General features: G+C 42.8%; 1 protein-coding gene across 1 annotated transcript; it reads right to left on the bottom strand.

Moving 5' to 3' along the window:
* Positions 1–677: 677 nt before the first annotated feature.
* Positions 678–11,001, bottom strand: mcm2 (minichromosome maintenance complex component 2). Its single transcript, XM_069152466.1, has 20 exons — positions 10,955–11,001; positions 9,923–10,116; positions 9,662–9,834; positions 8,630–8,760; positions 8,391–8,529; positions 8,200–8,297; positions 7,968–8,089; positions 7,268–7,475; positions 6,737–6,871; positions 6,072–6,263; positions 5,373–5,466; positions 5,181–5,259; positions 4,859–5,030; positions 4,652–4,778; positions 3,986–4,098; positions 2,970–3,134; positions 2,524–2,598; positions 2,154–2,336; positions 1,501–1,656; positions 678–1,364 (listed from the first exon to the last, which is right to left on the bottom strand). The coding sequence occupies exons 1-20, from the start codon at positions 10,958–10,960 to the stop codon at positions 1,254–1,256; spliced, it is 2,673 nt and encodes an 890-aa protein (XP_069008567.1). The 5' UTR covers positions 10,961–11,001; the 3' UTR covers positions 678–1,253.
* Positions 11,002–12,376: the final 1,375 nt, after the last annotated feature.

The following is a 12,376-nucleotide window of genomic DNA, read 5'->3' as shown; positions in this document are numbered from 1 at the left end:
CAAATATTGAATAATACAATACATTTAATTAAGAGAAAATGTTCCAGAGAATAAAACCATTTAAATTCACCATTTTAAATTCAACTTTATAGTTAGCTCTACCACGTACAAAATATATATACAACTAAAAGAAAGATTGGGACCAAGAGTAACCCGAGTCTCTACACATCAATGTTATTTATTTTATAATATATTAGTTGTTCGTGTTGGTTTTTTTATGTAAAATTTGAATTTGATAGAAACAAAAAAACACAACTTTCCTCAGAAAATCAGACCAGGCAGTACATTAAAACTACTTTTTAAATATATTTAAATTTGATTTGAGAGGCTTATAATAGAAAGAATGAAGCTCAATATTTAATTGATTGGTCTCATATTTACCTGTTTGTTTGGTTTGTTTTTGGGACTTTTGTCTGTCGTTTTAAATTGTTATATCAAATAATTTAACAAATTAATGAAAACTCCAACCTCATGCTGTTCAAAGCTTTACCTGAAAAACAGCCTCTTCTGCTGTGAACCTGGACAAACTCCTGCGAGGAGACATTTTGCTGACTCATCTAATTTAAGCCACCTTGCATCGTCAGCAGGTTTTCACCTCGGAGCTGCGACGCAGCAGAGTTCAATAAGATCCGTGGTCGATTATAAATGAATCACACGGAGGACAGACATTTAACAAATACACTTTTTTTTTTTTTAATATCAAAACAGAACAACAATCCAACACTAAGAGAACAGCGACGACATCCAACATTGATTAAAGTACTTTTTATAGTTATTTAAACATCAAGCTACGTCGAAAGAAATGCTTGAAATTCTAAATAAATCTGTAAAACTTGACTGAAGAATCAAAAGAGGAAGTTAAGCGGTCTCTTCAACAACATGTACATTTATTTACAATCAGCTCCACCTGATGGCGGAAACGTGAAGCGACGGCAGAGTTTTATCGTCTACATCCTTTTTTAATTTATTCAACTTTTTTTCTTTTTTTTTTAAAATCCTCCGATCAGTGTTGTCCCTCTTTTTAATCCGCTGCAACTTCAAGTTCGAAATTTCGAGCTCTGACAAAATTCGTGTGTGGAGCAGCTGTTGAGGACAAAAAAAAAAAAAAAGTCCATCCAACAACACGATGAAAAACCCGCTCGGACTCCTGAAGTCCAGAGTCCAATCTCTCAGGGAGGAGGAAGAAGAAGAAGAGGAGGAGGAGGAGGAGGAGGAGGAGGAGTGGGGTTGCCAGGTTGGCGGGGAGGATCTTCCTAAAACTGCTGCAGGATCAGCTTCTTCTTGCCGTCGTGGCTGAACCTGTTGGAGCGGAAGTGGTCGCTGTCGTAGAAGGCCGTCAGGTTGGTGATGTTGATCTGTCTCGCCTGGAGGAGGAAGAGGAGGAAGAGGAGGAGGATACTTGACTTGTAACACTTTTAAGGAAACCTAAACTAGCAGATTTTTTTTATTTATTTTTGTTTTTTATCCCTGTTAAATGCAGCCCCGCGCGTTGGTCCGTACCTTGTCGTGCAGGTCCTTCTCGGGGATCTCGATGGTGTCGTTCTGGACTCCGTAGCGGTTCCTCTGGTAGGCGACCTGCTCGGCCACCAGCTGTTTGAGGATGAAGAGCAGCAGCTCGTTGTTGTCCCGGCGGAAAGCCAGGTAGCGGGCGAACGTCTGAGCGGATAAACACAACGAGGATTTCATTAAACATCGAATCGGGGAGAATCCGGTGTTTCCTCGTTTAGAAAAAGGTGTTCGAGGCACTTTTTAGTTGCAAAAACAAGATTCTTTACACCGTTAATGTCTGTCAACAGGTTTTTAAACACAGTCTGCAGATGTTTTTTAGCCTAAATTTATTTGCAATTTGGAAGATTGGCATCAGTAAAGTCTGCAGAATTAGCCGTCAGCAGTTCCTGTTTCCAGTGTGTTCACAGATGTTAACGCAACTATCACCGGATTCACGCAACACCGAAGAAAACCTTAAAATGGGACGATTCTCAGGCAACTTCTGGATTTTTAAAAGAGACGTCTTTTTCCTGTCGTTTCTAAGCAGATTTCATCGGCGTTTATTAACGACCACGAGAGGAAATAATAATAACGAGTCACGCCGAATATAAAAACTGACTCCGAGAAGGCGTCGGGATGTTTTTTTTTAGTTTTTTTTTTATTACCTTCCTCATGCTCCTCATGACGCTGAACTTCTGCGTGTCGATGAAGCTCTCCAGCATCACCCTGATGGCCATGTTGACGTCATCCTCAAGCACGTAGTCCCTCAAGTGTATCTTGGCGTGGGCTTCGGCCATGCGGATCATCGACTCGATGTGACGCACCGTGATGGGGATGCTGCCGGTGGCCTGTCGAGAGAGACCGGAGGGATTTTCAAAGGTCACATTCGTTCTAATAAACAAAATCAGGGCCATTTTACCGATTACTTTCTTAAGGTGTTTTTGTAGATTATTTTTTTAGCACAATGGTTCTTTACAAATATTTATAATCCTGTTTAAGTGGCTCTAAAATGTGCCGAAGTTCGGGAGGACTGACCATTGACTCTTTGCGCAGGTCGCTGTAGATGCGAGCCACCTTGTCCTGGTCCATCTGGTTCAGTTTGGGGTGAATCTGCAGGTTACACAAACCAAATATTTAGCCACATTTCTGCTTTTAAAAAGGTGAACCGAAGAAGACAAACTTCACATGTCTTTGCTGTAAAGTGAATTGTTGCCTCAAAAATGAAGTATTCAGCCTTAAAAAACACAAAAGGAGCAAAAATGACATTTATACAACAAATGAAACACATTTAAGCACCTTTTAAAAGTTATGCTGTTATTTAAAAAAAAATGATGTCAAATTTTGGTTGTTAACACATACAATCTCATATTTAATATCTATTTATAGTCTCAAACAGCAGGTCTGAAATGTATGATTTTATACCGATTGCATAATTATGTATTATAAATAGAAATGTTGGCCTCTGCCGGTGTGTTTCGTACCCGCTCCTTGGCGTAGATGATGTACTTCCTCAGCAGGTCCTGAGGAATCGGCGGCACGTCGGACGAGTTGGGCAGCACCACATCCTCCAAGGCCACGCCCCGTTCCTTGTTGCTAGGGTGATGCTTGATGTGGGAACCGACGACGAAGCGTGCCAGCATCTCATCCTGATTGGATCACAAATGGTCATAAGCAGCTGATTAATTGAATTGAATAGAATAATTTAAGTGCAAACACATTGGGGGATTTTCAAAATAAAACAAGTCAAATTGTAAATTATGCTGTTATACACCAAAATAAAGTGCAGAAAACTTTATTCTACACTGACTGTGGTGAAATACCAGAAGTTTAAATTAAGATGCACTGAAATTGCTTCAGGTACCAACACGGCCTTCAAAATAAAACGCATGCTCACAGCACTGACAGTGAACCTCATTAATATGCAGATTTAGGCAGCAAGATAACCTCTTCTATTTGGGATAATTGTGGCGTTTGTATTAAATGTCAAATACTTTTTGCTCTTGAGTAATTCATGTTTAAAAAAAAAAGGAAAAAAAAGAAGCTATTTCCACCTAAAAATGATAATTAGGTCATTAACTAGCGAGATTTTGTCATCGATGCTTAACTTGTTGGCTTAAAAGTGTCAGAGGTGAAAATGCAACTTCTGTTTTCTTCATTAATATGAAAACCACTGAAAATCAGATCCATCCGCTCCATATGGAGCACGCGTGATGTTATTGTTGAAGTTTATGTGCACGTTCCTCTTTCACCACCATTACATCTCATTAACTTCATGCTTTTGTTTTCTCTCCCATAGTTTATTTCTTATTGTCCGTTGCCTTCGGTTCCTCTTCGTCTTTCCTGTTCAAGGTGAGTTTTTTTCTTCAACTGTTGAAGATTTTTCTCCCTTAAAAGGAAGGTGTTTGTTTTTTTTGTCCTCCTAACCTACGTGGGAATTGTTGGGTTCCTCTATAATGATGCTGTAAAGACTTTGAATTGAATTGAGATTGAATCGTACCTGCACGGGGTCGACGGCGTCACGGACGACACACAGCACGTCGAAACGCGACACGATGGGCTCCGTCAGGTCCACGTTCTCGGAGAAGGTCAGGGAGGGGTCGTACCTGCCACCTGCCGGGAAACCAGGGACATGATGATGATGATGATGATGCAAACACGCACTCTTTATTTTATATTTTTATATATATATATAAACACAGGGGAAAAAATGCTTTTCAGGGATTCCCACTCCAAGTCAAATGTTAAATTCTGACTTAAAAAAAAAAGTGAAATTTTATGACCTATAAAATAACAAATCATAAAAATCACTTACAAAATACGTGAAACAACATGAAAAAAAAAAGGCTATTTTGATAAATGGCAACTAAAACCAGGAGACTTTTTTTTTTTTTTTTTGGAGATGTATGAGATGTCCACCGAATTTCGTGCAACACTAGTTGCCACGGCTGCGGTCTAGGGGGCGCTAGCGGGCCATTTGGCCACGCCCACTCGCGAATCCACTGCAACACGTCAAGTTTCACCGCATTTCACGAGTTCTTGAGTATGTTTAAAAAAAAAAAACACTGCGGGCCAAATCTTTTCTAATTACTTTCTCTGAGTTATTAGAAGGCGGGTCAGAATTATGAATCCATTTTTTTTTTTTTTTAACACTGCGTTTCCGTACCGATGGGGTTGGAGGCGGCCATGACGGTGCACCGGGCCTGCAGCGAGGTGACGATGCCGGCCTTGGAGATGGAGATGCTCTGCTGCTCCATGGCCTCGTGGATGCTCGTCCTGTCGGCGTCGTTCATCTGCGAGGGCACACGGTGGCGTCTTAAGTTTGAGCCGATAAATCGCTTTAACTTTCCCGGTCGTGGATCGAAGATCTTACCTTGTCGAACTCGTCGATCAGGCAGACGCCGCGGTCGGCCAGCACCAGCGCTCCGGCCTCCAGCGTCCACTCGCGGCTCACCGGGTGCCTCTGGACGTAGGCGGTGAGGCCGACGGCCGAGGCGCCCTGACCGGTGGTGAACACGGCGCGGCTCGCCACCTTCTCCACGTACCTGCAGAGAAAACAAAAACAACATCAGGATTTGTATTCTTACTCCAATTTCTAAAAAGGAGCAAATTGACATTTTGAGGCTTTCATTTTGTCTAAATTTATCAAATTAAATCCGCTGCTATTTTTATTTTTTGAAGGTGTCGACTCGTACTTGAGGAACTGGGACTTGGCGGTTCCCGGATCTCCACACAGCAGCACGTTGATGTCCCCGCGCACCTTATGTTTCCCACCTAAAGGAGAGCGAGTGGACGAGTTTAGCGGAGGAACAAACTGAAACGACGCGTTACTTCTTTCAGGATCCCGGGTGAGACTTGTTGTTTTGTGTTTTTTTTGTTGTTTTTACCTGGATTCTTGGGCTCTCCTCCGAACAGCGCCAGAGCCAGAGCTCTCTTGATGTCCTCGTGACCGTAGATGGACGGCGCCATGCTGGCGAAGATCTGCAGAGAAACAAAAACAACAAAAAAATGGAGTCAAGAAGTGATCCCAGCTCCGGTGATGAGGACCGTCGCAGGAAATAAAACATAAATAACCATCATTTCATCGTGATTTTATTTCAATAATCCAGTTAGCTGCTAAAACTGTTTAAACTAGTCCTCGTACTTTTAAAGAAAAAGTCATTCAGGATGGGTTTTTTTTAAACATGTTTTCTCAAACAGCTGATTGAAAAGCTTGGAAACATTTTATGAAAGCAAATAATCTGAATTTTACAAGCGAGTAGCTAAATTGAAAAAAAAAAATCAAATCAAAGAGGGAGAATTTTCATCGGTAGATTGGAATTTTTTTTTTTCTTCTTTGTTTTATCTGATATTAATTTCTAAGCTGATTTGGCGTAACTAAAACACAAATGGGTTTTTTTTCAAATATTGGACCCTTCAATTTTCTTAATATCAAGATGGGAACTCAGACCACTAACACCAAGATAGTTTTCAAAATAAAAGCTTTTATGAAGCTTTTTTTTTTAGCTCTCAAATGTGAACCAGAGTTGTGTACAAAAGTGTGTGTGTGTGTGTGTTTGTGTGTGTGTGTGCGTGCGACCCCTCACCCTCTCTCCGATGCGCTCGTCCTTCGACAGGGCGACGATGGCCTTGACGTCTTCGTCGGTCAGCTCGGCCACGGCGACGCCCATGTCCCTGCGGGTGATGTGATTGGCCAGGATCACCGTGGCGAACACGGGGAAGCCGTTGGCCATGTTCAGGGAGCCGTCGTAGTTGTTGTGGTAGATGCCCGTCAGCTCCTGAGAGAAAGACAAATTCAGGTTGAAATCAAACTTTTGTGTTCCAGTAATGTGGTGAAATATTTCATTTAGACACAATAAACACGTTCAGCTTCGAAAACATCTCAAGTATACATATCTTCATTTATTTCCTTATTTTGTTGTAGTTTGTTGTTGTTTTATTTTCTTGTATTTCTTATAAAAAATGTAAAAAAAATTCTCAATATTATTTTTTTTATAATTTTCTTCATCTTCCAAAGAGGAAGTCTTTGTATAAGTTTGACTTTCATGTTTATCTCAGTATGTCAGAAAACGTGTTTTTATTTACACTTCTTGGTGAACAAATTTTTTTTTTTTTTTTGAATAATGTGACCACATTTTAAGAAGGAATTCTTTGATGATTTTCATTTTGAGAAGACGTATCCGCTCAGATTATTTTATTAATGCTTGACGACGGAAGGTGTTAACGTTAACTATCTTTATATCTGACTCACGATCTCGTCTCCGGGCTTGCAGCTGTCAACCAGGTCGGCCAGCAGGATGGCGTCTTTGGAGCGCGGCAGGCGGCCGGCGGCCACTTTACCGGGACTCTCCTGGATGGTGATCCTCTGGTAGTTCTGGTACACCGTCTGCAGGAAGGACAACGACCGGTTAAATTAACTCAGAGATGCAACTGAAGTAACCAAGTTAAAAAAAAAAAAAAAAAAAAGCAAGTAAGTAATCAGCAAACACATGATTTTAAATGGATTAATTTGCTTAATCAGCAATTATTAATCCAAGTGAAAACATGTTGGGGGCAGATTTTAACTGCAGCGACGCTAAAAGACACTAAAAAGAAGGAGTGAAGCTCCCGGCGCACATTCAGCATATTCACTCTACACAATACTTTTGTGTTTTGGTTTTTTTGGAGGGAGTTGCTTTTAATTACGAGGATGCATCGATCCCGTTATCTTGAAACACGATTTCCCACTGTTTGTGTTTGCTATCGAGGAGGAACTACTTGTTCGTTTTCGGCCTCCGCTCACCTCCTCCATGTTGATCTCGAAGGGCCCCTGCGACTGACACTCGGGACAGGAGCCCGGCTTCACCTCCTGGTTCTGGGACTGGAAGAAGGGTCCCAGCACGAAGTTGCACTTGTTGCAGTTGTACTTGACCATGCCGAGCTGCGGCAGGACGCCGGTGCAGCTGCTCACCACGCCGCTGGTGCGGATCAGCTGGTTCAGGTGGAGCTGCCTGGAAGAGGACCGAAGAAGAAGACGAAGAAGAAGAAGAGTTTGTAAAAAAAAAAAAAAAGAACAAAAAAAGGTTTCCAAACAGAATAAGTTTTAACCATAAATTGTATATAAAAGTGTTCGTAGCTTCCTGGTCTGAAAAATGAGGCTGATGCAGAAGTGCCTTAAAGCTGTAATACCACCGAGTGTCACTAGAGGTCGTCTCCAAAAAAAAGCCTCTATAGACTCACATTCAACTTCTTATGAATTAAGAAGGCAACAAATTTTTTTCCACCGGTTATCTCGGTGTTCTTAGTTAAAGTCGCTCCTTCTTTTTAGTTTTCTGGCGGTCCATCTGAAAATAATCCCTCATTAATTAGAAAAAATAAGCTTCAAAAAGCCATATTTTTTTAGGCGTGTCTGTTTGATTGACAACAACAACAACAACTCCGAACTCGAGGCTTCGACGGGTGACCACGTCGCTGCTGGGGTTTTTTTTTGTTTTTTTTTTTACCTGAGCGATCGGATCTCCTCGACCAGCGGCAGGTTGCAGATGCGGAGGTGGATCTCGTGGGCGATGCGGTCGTATTTGGGATACATGGCGAGCACCACCTCTTTGGCTGCTTCGTCAAAAACCTGACGAAGAACGAGCACGTTGGTCAAAACACACAGAGGTAAAAAAAAAAAAAAAAAATTAAAAAAATAACACAAAAACAAAAACAACACAAACTAAAAAGCAGACTCACCTTCAACATCTCGGTGGGAGCCTCCGGCAGGAAGTAGGCCAGGACGTGTTCTCTGGCCGCCAGGTCCTCGTAGTTCACCACCAGACTCTCCTTGTTCTCTGGAGGCACAGATCAGGGAAGCGGGAAAGTCAGTGCGGTGTGCACGACGGGGTTAAAGGTCACGCGTGCATCCTCACGGTATCCATGGCTACCTTTGCACATGTCGCTGATCTTCTCCTTGAACACGTTGTGGCCGTTCTCGTCCACGTGGGTCCGCAGGAAGTTCTTGAAGCGGTTGTAGATCTCGAGCCGGGGCGCCGCCATGGAAACCCACTCCCTCACGGTGTGGCCCTGTGGAGGAAGGAAGGGGTGGGGGGGGGGGGTCGTTACGACGACGGTTTCTAGTACAGGCGGAAACCTCCGAGCGATTCCTTGCGAGTTCACTACCAACCTTCATGTCCTCCAGGTTCTCGATGCTCTCGATCATCTCCTCCTCCTCTCCGTCCGCGATGCCCTCCGCCGCCCGTTCGGCCAGCCGGCGTCGCCGAGCCGCCGGCCGCTCGTCGTCCTCGTCTTCGCTGTCTGGATGACAGAAAGTCTCCTTTAACGTTCACGCCTCGCCGAGTCAGCTCGTCTGAGCCGAGATTTATCAACACTTTCGGTTTTCATAGCATTATAACTTGATACTGAAAAATAAATTCTGTATGAATGTTCTACATGGTCTATTTCTATTCACTCAGCAGTGGCCAAATAAGGTTTGCGGTGCGTTTTCCTGTTCTGCTCCTCCCTCCATGTGTTTCGGGTGCGGCCCGTTGCCAGGTAACAGCGAGAGGACCGGCTTCCTCCCCGCTCTCTGATTGGCTGCCAATGATTTTTCTTCAGTAATGATTCTCTGACTATTTCAAGCAAAACTACCATTCGAAATTCGCTCTGAACTATTCCGATTTTTCTTCAAATACCCTGAAAGCAGCGTGTTTTTACTTCTTCCCGAGTTATTTAACGGAGGCTGGCAGGCAGCTTTTAGGCGCATTACCGCCACCTTCTGACGGGAGTAAAGCATTACAAGCAGGCGCCTGTAAAAACAGGAGGAAAGAAAGAACGTACTATTTTTGGAGATTAAAACAACTATTTGAATATTCAAAATTCGGGAGCCATCCCCAACCTGAAGGTGGCGCCGCTCAACGTTACCCAACTACAGTTTAATGGAAGAAACGCCCAGAAGAACAACAACCACCATCTTTACTCGCAGTCTGGTCTCGTTGTAAAAAACGTCAAAAAACAAAAACGCATCTTTTCTTTCAGATGTCTGAAAGATGGATTTTAGGACTTTTTTTTTTTTTTGTCAATTTTAAAAAGAACAATTGAGGCTTTAAGACTTTCACTTTCTGTTTAAAAAAAAAATTTGTAAAATGATTCAAATCCTGCTAAATAAAACATAATTAATCACCCCTCCTTCAAATATTTTTGTATTTCCAGGCCTCACCGTAGAGCAGTCCTCTCCTCAGCCGCCCGCCGGCTCCCTGCTCCCTGTCCCTCCTCCTCATCGCCTCCTCGGCGGCGGCTCGCGCTCCGGGCGACAGCTCCGACAGATCCTCGTCATCCAGGTCCAAACCTTCGGCCTCGTACTGATCCAGCGCCGGGATGGCACGGTAATCCCTGAACGCGAGGAGAGACGGAGAGTAGTTGTTGTTGTTGTTGTTTTTCGAGCCACTTAAAAGTCCGGTGTTTGAAATGCATCCCTCACCTCTCCATCCCGTCTCCGATCAGCTCCTCCCCATCTCCGTCTTCCTCTTCCTCTCCGGGAAGGTGTCCGTCCCCCAGCAGCCCCTCCGACTCGTCCTCGAAGGGAGGCAGGTCTCGCCCGGGGCTGGAGGTCATGTCTCCTCTCCTGGAGGCTCGGCTGGGGCTGGTGGCCATGTGGAACGACTCGGAGGAATCCTGACCGACAAAAAAAAACCACGAGTTCAAAACAGAAAAAAATACATATTACGAATCAAACCGGGACATGACATCATCTCCACGTCTTCTAAGACAAATATTCAGTTTTTAAAATCCCTTACTAAGGTTACAGCACGGTTCTCTTTTTCTTTAATCAACCTTTTGTTTATAATTATTTTTTTTGCTTTTGTTTGTTGTATTAGTTTGTGACTCAGCAGCTGCCACAACAACAACAACAACAAAAATCCCCCCAGATATTAAATTCAAATTTACATTAGTACTTCATTTGAGATCTTTACAAATCATGATCATCTGTGGTAATTATTACCCGATATTCTCCATCATGTCATGAATAAAAGGATGAAATAAAACAACACAGGATGATGGTGTCGTCCCTATCATCTCTAGAGATTGCCTCTGTAAACTCAGAGACATCTTTACTTCCATCGGTCATTAACTTCACAGACAAAAAAAAAAAAAGAAGAAGAAGAAGCTCAACAGCCACATGGCAGCTCTGCCTTTTACAGCCGGAGCACAAACAAAACCCACACAACACATTAGTCCCTCGAGAAACGGTGTAAAAGTGTCTCATTACGACTTTAAAAGCACTTTAACTCAGCTGTCTGATTAAAATATAACTCTGAATTAACTTTCTAAGTTAACCGTCTGTCATTGTTGTGATGCCCGACAAGTAGAAACATCTTTACTTGGTCTACGTCGTTATTTTAAAACTACAAAACGTTCAAAACTGCTTTATTAAACCTCTTCCTCCTTCAGTAGATGCTTTAAACCCGACAATGAGGTTTGTTTCCGTCCGTTTTTAATCGTTTTTACTCACCGCCATTGCTGCGCTTCTGTCTCTTTCTGCCTCTTCTACGGACACTAATCTTCTTCCTGCCGGGAGTCGCTTTTCGCGCGAAACGAACACGTGACACACAAAGCCCGCGAAAAATCATGAATATTCAGAACAGCCAGCCTTCTCATTGGTGGAGTTGCTTTTAAGAGGCGTGGTCTTAAATTACGGTACGCTCGGTTGAATACACCACGGAGTGAGAAGGGGCTTGTTATGACGTGGATGAGCGTTAGCGGTGCGAGCCGGAGTATAAAACAAACTCACCCTTTTGTATGCGCGTTGAGAAGGGGCGGGGTTTATGACGTATTCTTACGTTTCTTTCCCGGGAATATTTGAGCTGCGTTCAAGTCTACTTCACAGCCTCCCTCATATCCTCGCTACTGAAAACAGGGCAACACGTTCAGAAATATTGAATTTGTCCTGGTTTTCTTTGTTTTAATGTAGTGAAATAAAAAAAATTATATCTAGCCAAACAATAATATATCAATAAAGTTACAAAGAAAAAGCAATAGAAACAAGGAAGCCTGTTTTTTTTAGCGTAAAAGTTGTATCTGCAGGACTTTAATAATAACACGATACATATGCATTTCCATTCACAAAAAATGGAGACCTGCAAGAAAAGATATTTTAATTCCTGTTTTGGTACAATTTCCAAGATAAACGACATGTTACCTCAAAACCGTGTGCAAAGCTGAGTATAGTTTTCTATCTATAGGCGACTGTAGGTGCGTTAAATATCCACGCAATTAGATTTCCGATAAACCGTCATCAGTAATAAATGTGGACGTAATAATAGAAAAGCTCGATTGGAGATACTTCTGTTTGCAGACATCTATGATAGGAGTTCATCGTGGGGTGGGTGGGGGGAGGGGGGGGGTTATTAAATAGGATCCAGAAGAGGGCGCCAGAAACCAGCGTTTCTAACAGGGAAAGTCTCACTTGATGAGAATGACCCTGAAGGCATCTTTTGGGCCTAAAGTGGCCTCCTGACACTTATTAAATCCCCTCCATGTACCAAATGCAAGACAGAAACAGCACAGTGTATTTTGTTTTTATTTATTTTTTTGGTTTCATTCAAAATGTAGGACTTGGAGATCAAATGTAGTCTCGAGGAGGGACGATTTAGACGAGCTTTCTCCGAAAGGAAGTGGAACTTTGGAAGTCTTTCATCAGGTCAACGTATTCCTCGCTGTAATCCAACATTTGACATTTGAGTTTGATCCATCCGAATAAACCCACGATCTCCTTCCTCGGACTTAAAAACATTTTTTTTTTTTTTTTTAACTTCGTGAAATGACTTTCTTTGACCCCGGCACAGTCGCGTGTACTTTTCTTGCCGAGCGTGACGCTGACACGCTGTCCCCCTAGTGGACTGACGGGTGTATTACACGCTTTGGGCGTAGTATA

Source organism: Embiotoca jacksoni, unplaced genomic scaffold, assembly GCF_022577435.1.
Source record: "Embiotoca jacksoni isolate LCO1_2020_lvr unplaced genomic scaffold, fEmbJac1.0.p SCAF_1, whole genome shotgun sequence".
In the NCBI taxonomy this organism is placed as follows: domain Eukaryota; kingdom Metazoa; phylum Chordata; class Actinopteri; family Embiotocidae; genus Embiotoca; species Embiotoca jacksoni.
Note: the sequence above shows the minus strand (reverse complement) of the source record. Positions and strands in the feature narration are given on the sequence as shown.

Excerpts from the sequence above, each read along its gene's own strand:
- mcm2 (XM_069152466.1), bottom strand. Across the intron at positions 6,872-7,267 it reads TCGAGATCAACATGGAGGAG|ACGGTGTACCAGAACTACCA; the intron begins GTGAGCGGAGGC and ends TCCTTCCTGCAG. Across the intron at positions 5,467-6,071 it reads ACGAGCGCATCGGAGAGAGG|ATCTTCGCCAGCATGGCGCC; the intron begins GTGAGGGGTCGC and ends GTTTCTCTGCAG.